Source organism: Lynx canadensis, chromosome D3, assembly GCF_007474595.2.
Source record: "Lynx canadensis isolate LIC74 chromosome D3, mLynCan4.pri.v2, whole genome shotgun sequence".
Taxonomy (NCBI): domain Eukaryota; kingdom Metazoa; phylum Chordata; class Mammalia; order Carnivora; family Felidae; genus Lynx; species Lynx canadensis.
This window is the reverse complement of record NC_044314.2, coordinates 74,283,606-74,291,030: the sequence shown is the minus strand read 5'-3', so window position 1 is coordinate 74,291,030 and position 7,425 is coordinate 74,283,606. Positions and strand designations below refer to the sequence as shown.

Sequence of the window (7,425 nt, the reverse complement as noted above, 5' to 3'; positions counted from 1 at the left end):
AAAAAAAAAAAGAAGGTGGAGAACACTGTTTGAATCATATTTACTTGTATAAGTTTAGCTGAGCTCTGGAAAGCTACCAGTGGTTGTTACAAGTGAAGACAACCAGTTGGCTGGGGGTTGAGAAAGGAGGGAGACATTTTACTTTCATACTTTCTAGATTTTCCTCTATGTGCATATATTGCCTATTCAATAAATAACTCAAATGAAAATAAACAATTTGGGACACAGAGAATAAATAAGATCTCCCATCTCTGGCCCTGCAAAGTCAGCCTTGATTATTTTGGTGTGCTTCCCTCCTTCAAGTCTTTCCCCCAGACACCTCCTCTCTGCAATCAGGGCATAAGAACTCTTGCTGTAGCATTGGCATTTAATTGGAGTCCAGCCCCCTGCAGTGGCCTACCATTTATTGACCTTAATCTGCATAGTTCTGAATCTAATGATGCCTGAATATCATATGGCTGGCTTCTGGAGCTCATTTTATAATTAATTTCTGTAATTAATGGCTGTTTATAAGCTGACCTGAGTCACTGAGCTCCTTCCTGTAAGCTAATTTCTGTTTGAAGAGTGAGGCATGTGGGCTAGATGGCCTCCAGAGGCACTTGTAAGACTGTGTAATCACAAAATGAGAGAGTAGTTAGCTTTGGAGAGGAGGATGGGGTATGCGATAGGGAAAGAGGATGCAGGCATTGATAATGTCTGGTGGTGAATTCCTAGATCGTTGTTACATTTTTATGCTTCATAAATTAACATATATATAGCGTAATGTTATGTGTATCTTTAAGAACATAACAAAAAAGAGATTGAAAAATAATAAAATACAAGGATAATTAAAAAAAAAAAAAAAGACTCCAGGGGCGCCTGGGTAGCTCAGTCGGTTGAGTGTCCAACTTGGGCTCAGGTCATGATCTCATAGTTTGTGAGTTCGAGCCCCATGTGGGGCTCTGTGCTGACAGCTCAGAGCCTGGAACCTACTTCAGATTCTGTCTCTCTCTCTCTCTCTCTCTCTCTCTGCCCCTCCCCTGCTCACACTCTGTCTCTCTCTCTCTCTCAAAAATAAATGAACATTAGCAAAAAAACTCTTTAAAAAAAAGACTCTGTAACCAGATTCTGAGAGGCCTAGGGTACCCAGTTTTGAGAATCTACTTGATTTAGCTTCCTGATTTCACAGATAAGGAATCTTAGGCTCAAAAAATCAAAAGAATTTGCCTAGTGAGTTAGAACTATAATTGGAACCCAGATTTTCTGAACTCCTAGCCCAGTGCTCTCTACACCACCTTCCTAAAAAAGCTAAGAGGCTCTGGCTTAGAGAGATCTTTTATGATTAGGTCCTTGGAAGGACAGCAGTAGGGGGCAGATCTCCAAATCACCATATGGAATCCTTGGTCACAACAGATTAGGTCGTGGTTAGTTATCTTCATTTCAAAGCTAAATGTGCTGGAGGCTGATGCTTGGTGCCTTTGTTAAGTTTCAGTGCTGAAGACTCAGGCTTAGGGGGTGGACTTATGTGAGTTGCTCTACCTCCTCCTATGCCTCAGTTTACCCAGCTATAAAATGGACCTGACCCTCTACTTCAAGGGTTTGTGGTGAGGATCACACAAGATGGTGAAGGTGCTTTGTAGATTATAAATCTTGATTCAAGCCCATTAACCATTCATTTATTCTACATTTACCAAAAGCCTTCTAGTATATTCCTGGCACTGGAAAGACAAGTAAACAGGATTGACATGGTCTCCACCCTCAGGGAAGTTGGAGTCTGCAGGAGGAAACAGAAATAAGTAGAGAATTAGAGGAGAAAGTTTGCCAATGGGATAATTAAGCTGTGGGAACATTTACTAATTTGGAATTGGGGAGAGGATAGGCTTCATGGAGGAAGTGTATACCAAGCTGTGTCCTGAAGGACAAAGAGGTGGTCAGTGTTACAAGTAGCTCAGGCTGCAGAAAAGAGTTGACCATTTGGGAAATTAGAATCCAGCATGACTGAAGGAGGCCCATGACCCCGGGCCTTAAGTGGCAGGCTAGGAGTTTGGAATCTATCCTGAGACCAGTGGGGAGCCACAGGAGGGTTTTATGCAGGTGATGGCTGGGTCTGGCTTGCTTTCAAGAACAATTACTCCAGCCAGCAATGTGTTGCATCCACTTCAGGAGCCTATCTGTGTCATTACCAGGTGGTCGGCAAGTAGATAAGGAACATGGGCCAGGGCTAGACGGTCCCGGGATCGGGCCTGTGTGGTTTGAAGGAACGTACTGAACCTCTCCGAAGTTTCTGTCTGTGAACTGGAGTTTGCTCTGAGGATTAAAGGCATGCAATGCTCAATTCAGAGCGTACAATCGCTTCCTTTCCCTTCCCTTCCTTTTTGTACCACGAACAAAACTGAGCTGCCTTTGTTCTTCACAGTAACCCTGTAAAGTATCTTTATCCCCATTTCACAGCTTGTCCCAGCCCGGGGCCGTTCGCGCCTGCGCGTTGGGCACTGAGGACGCCACGGGGGTAGCTTGGCAACCTGGTCGCCTGGCAACGGCGTGCGCTTCCGGGACCACGCGCTGAGGCAGGTGAGCCAGCGGCCGCCAAAGGGAACAGGGGGTCCCCAGACCTATCCAGTAAGGTTCACATTGGGCTCATGTTCTCTTATCCCAAGGTTCTCTCACCTGGCTGGACTCCCTAACCCATGCTCCTTAGAGGAGGGCAGGCCCCTGTCCCCAGCACCCATTGTTCCTTACCGGGGGAGTCCAGAAATGGCCACGTTCCTTCCATCTAGGCCCCTTCCCCTCTTTCCCTGTGGTTTGGTACCCAGAATCAGAGTCTGGCTCATCTCTTTTACGGGAGTTGACCATTCCTACTGGAACTGGAGTTAACTGTCACTGCGACTAATCGCAGTAACCACCACCACTATAATAGTAACCCCAGAGGACATATCCCGAGCCTGGTGTGCCAGGCCCACGAGTAGCAGTTCATATGACAACTCCAGTAGGGAGGGAGGGAGGTGCTATTATCACCTCTCTTCTGCAGCTGTAGAAAGACACAGACAGAAGTAACTTGTCAAGGGCCACCTATGGCCTAAGTCTGGAGTCTGTTCTTAACTACAGTTGAACCTTTGAACTACCTAGGGGTTAGGAGTGCCAACGCTACCCTTTCCTCACAGTCAAAAACCCATGTATAACTTCTGACTCCCTCCTTAACTACTAGTATGCCTACTGTTGACCAGAAGCCTTAGCAATAACATAAACAGTCAATTAACATGTATGTTATATTATATTTATTATACATTATATTCTTACAATAAAGGAAGCTGGAGGAAAGGAAATGTTATTAAGAAAAGCGTAAGGGGGGGTGCCTGGGTGGCTAATTCCGTTAAGCATCCGACTCTTGATTCTGCTCAGGTCATGATCTCATAGTTCATGAGATTGAGCCTCATGTTGGGCTCTGCAGTGCGGAGCCTGCTTGGGATTCTCTCTCTCCCCCTCTCTCTCGCTCTCAAAGTAAATAAACATTTTTTAAAAAAGAAAAGCATAGGGGCACCTGGATAGCTCAGTCGGATGCTTAACCAATCTCAGCTCCGGTCATAATCTCACGGTTGGTGAGTTCCTGACCCGTTTTGGGCTCCACACTGACAATGAGGAGCCTGCTTGGAATTCTCTCTCTCTTCCCCTCTCTCTGCCTCTCCCCAACTTGTGTGCGCAGGTGCGTGCTCACTCTCTTTCAAAACAAATGAACTAAAAAAAAAAAAAAAAAAAAAAAAGAAAGCATAAGGGAGGGAAAATACATTATTTATATAAAAAAGTATTTATGCAAAAGTGTATTATGTAAAAAAGTACTATATTATAAAAAATCCACGTGTAGGTGGACCCGTGAAGTTCAAACCTGTGTTGTTTAGGGGTCAGCTGTACTAGCCACACTGCTTATAGTCGCTCAAATTATGTATGTGTGTAATAAAAATAAATCACACTTTAACCTTAATTCCTTTTTTGTGGATGTGTCAGGAGCATCTGGATATGGGTCCCTGATGGATGAATGAGGTAGACCTGGATTTGAACATTGGCTACTGGCCTTATCAGTTCCGTGACCTGAAGCAAACTCCCAACCTTAAGCCTCAACTACTTCCTTTGTAAAATTGGGATAACGCAAGTCCCCTCCTTCTGGAGTAGTTGAGTTAGATACTAGATATTGCTGGCAGAAGATAACTACTACACGTGGTGACCATATTAATGTTTGCTTTTTTGGTTTGTTTTGTGTCTTTGGTGCCTTTACAGGCCCCAGCCTATAAAGTACTGGTGGTTTCCTCTGTCATTATGGGTGGGAGAACCCTGGAGTTTGCAATGTGGGCTACTATTTACCTTTACTGTGACCTTGAGCAGATTCCTTCATTGTTCTCAGCCTCAGTTTGCTCATCTGTAAAATGGAAGCAAAAATATCCCCCTGGCTGCCCTTACAGTTTTGAGAATCAAATGAGAAGTAGCTTCTAAATCACAGTAGTAGTAACAACAACTTTTTGGATTCTCTTAATCAGTGGTTTCTGCAGAGCTTTGTTTTGGAAGCTAGAGAGTTGCCCTCTGCAGGCGTGGAAAGATGGCCCATGCCCGGATCTCCATGTACCTGCCCCCCGACATCAACCCCACCCAGGCTGCCATTGCCTATGGCTGTCGGGCTCTGCCCAAGCTGAACGAGGAGCTGCAGTCAGAGGACCTGCTGACGAGGCAGAAAGCCCTCATGGCTCTGTGCGACCTTATGCACGACCCTGAGCATGTCTATGTGGCCATTGACACAGGTGAGAGTGTCACAGCCCAGGTAACCACGACTAGGATGGACGGACAGTGGCTCAAGGTGGGAGGTGCTGTGGCGACCTGGCCCCTTTACTGCATCCCTCCTGGCTGGTCAGTCAGTCCTTGCCCAGACACCACTGGTGTCCCACCCAGAGCCACAAATCAGCCCCCTCTGCTATGGCTCAACCAGGTGGCCACAAATCCACCAAACGGTTCTGTTTATGTATCTAATTCACAAAGCTGTCACAAAAGATAGGCACACACCTTACGAAAACCACACGTATATCTGGGAGCTCTATGTCCCTTGTGTCCCACTCTTTTAATTCTCAAAATAAGACTTGAGGTGACTTTCATGGCATGGTCACACCTTTCCCAGATCAGGCACATGATGGATGAACTGCTTCTTCTCCCTCCAGCCTTAGTGGAAGGGCTAGTTAATTCCAGCTTTGCCTGAGGTTCCTAGAACCAGGGGCCAGGACACTGGGTGGAGCTTCAGTAATAAGGGTTGCTATTTAATAAGCCTGACCCTGGGCCGGCATCACCCCAGTGCAGAGCCTGTGTTATCTTAATCCTAATAGCACCTGCCTTGGGAGGGAAGATTAGAAAACTGACAGATAAAAATCAGAGACTCAGAGGAGGGGAATGAGGCTAGGGTTGCCAGATAAATAAATAAAGCAGGATTTTTATTTGTTCAACCTGGCATCTCTAGGTGTAACCTATTCACAGGTAGGACTACTTTGGGCCTGGAATGAGAATTTGACCCCTCAGTCTCTCTAAAGGCAAAGGCCATTTTCTTAATCCTGCGGTGGACTGTGAGAGGAGGCATTGGTGGGAAGCCTGCAGGGCTTTAGATAAAATGCCCTCCCCCCCACCATGTGAGCCTTTGTAGCACACAGAGACCCCTTTGGTGAATCTGAAATATTTTGTAACTGACATGATTCCCTGAGGCCCGAAAGCAGCAGAGCCTCTGGTAGTCTCTTGCTGCCCAACGTTGGCTCACCTGTTGACTTCCAGGTTCATTGATTTCTGAGAATGGTAAATGTTCAAAGGTTTTTGTGCCTTGCAGGCTGCCTGGAGAGCCTGAAAGTTTTGCTGAAGGATAACAATGACATGGTGCGGATAAAGACCACTGAGGTGCTCTACATCATGGCGACCCATAATGTGGGCAGGTGGGCAGCTGTCTCTGGAAACCAATGTCATGCTTTGGAGCCACATCACTCCCCTGGGTGGCATGCCCTTGGATGACCTTGAGCACTCTGAATTTTGGTTTATCAGTTTGTGTGTATCCGGGGGAGGGAAGGGGTGCTTTCCCATATCAGTTCAGTTCACCCTCTTGACCTGGGATCACTAGGTTTACCTGGTATTGAAAACAGAACCAAGGGGCCCCTGGGTGGCTCAGTCAGTTAAGCATCTGACTCTTAATTTTGGCTCAGGTCATGATCTTGTGGTTGTGAGATTGAGCCCCACATCAGGCTCTCTGTGCTGGGTGTGAAGCCTGCTTAAGATTCTCTCTCCCTCTGCTGCGCCCCTGCTCGCTCGTGCACTCTCTCAGAAAGAAAGAAAGAAAAGAAAGAAAGAAAGAAAGAAAGAAAGAAAGAAAGAAAGAAAGAAAGAAAACAGACCTGAGAATCACAAGCAGCCCTCAAGCCCTGCCCAGGCACTGATGCCCAGTGTGCACATGTCCAAAAAGAAGGAATAGAAGGGCAGGGTGCTCAGTGTCTCCCGGCTTGTTTGATGTAAACAACAGATGGTCCTTTACAGAAGCTTGAGATCTTTTCAGCGGTGTCAGGGCATCTTACAAAACTCAAGGTTGCTCAGTCCTGCCTCTTCCCAAGCTCTCTGTGCCTCAGTGTCCTCATCTGCAACTGCTCATTGGGGCAAAGAGTCAAATGAGGTAGTGCACATAAATTTTTCAGTGCAGCGACGTCTGCCTCACATTGGCCTAGGTGGCCACCCTGTGCTCCTCTCTTTAGGGACTGCTGCCTCCTTCTCCCTGCAGATAGTCTCTGTGAACTCACGTACCCACTTGCTCAGGGCCATCCCCAGATGATGGTGGCCTCAGTCTCTCAGTTTCCCTGACCTCTGGGTTCTAATTTCAGGTCCCCAGAAGGAGATGTGATTAGCACGATCCATGAGCAGCCCTGGCCTGACAGGTCACCAAGAACAAACGGGGTGCATATGGGGAAGTGGTACCACAGTGAGAGCCCCAATTCATATGCTGTGCACTGAGAAGAGCGGATAGATAAGGGGGACAGAGGAGTGTATGTAGGAGGCAGGAGCCCTGGTTATCTGGGGACCCCAACCTTTCCTGTCATGACGACCTTGGAGTCTCACTGTGCTTATCTGAGATAGATCCAGGGAAAGTGCTTTAACACTTAGAGGCAAGTGGGGTGAAGCACCTCTCATTCTTCCTGCTCCTTTGTTCTCTTTCTGGACTGCCATGGACATTGGGTAATAACCCCCAAAAAGGGCTGACAGATGCTGTGAGGACAGGTGCTTGGAACCTGGGCAAGTACAAGGAAACTGTGAGCATAGCGAGGGTGCCTATAGGTTTGTTTGGTGGCAGTGGGAGGTTGGAGAGGTTGTGTGGGATTCCTGGATATGGCCACATTAGCAGGGGTGGGGAAAGGGGACGTACAGTGAAGAAACTGTCACTGATCAAGGACC

General features: G+C 46.9%; 1 protein-coding gene across 1 annotated transcript in view; it reads left to right on the top strand.

Moving 5' to 3' along the window:
• The first annotated feature begins 2,485 nt into the window (after positions 1-2,485).
• RSPH14 (radial spoke head 14 homolog) overlaps positions 2,486-7,425 on the top strand; it is a 79,439-nt gene continuing 74,499 nt past the window's right edge. Inside the window, exons 1-3 of the mRNA XM_030336463.1 lie at positions 2,486-2,550; positions 4,506-4,763; positions 5,825-5,927. Of these exons, the coding sequence (XP_030192323.1) occupies positions 4,565-4,763; positions 5,825-5,927 (302 nt within the window). The 5' untranslated portion in view covers positions 2,486-2,550; positions 4,506-4,564. The remainder of the gene's footprint in view (positions 2,551-4,505; positions 4,764-5,824; positions 5,928-7,425) is intronic.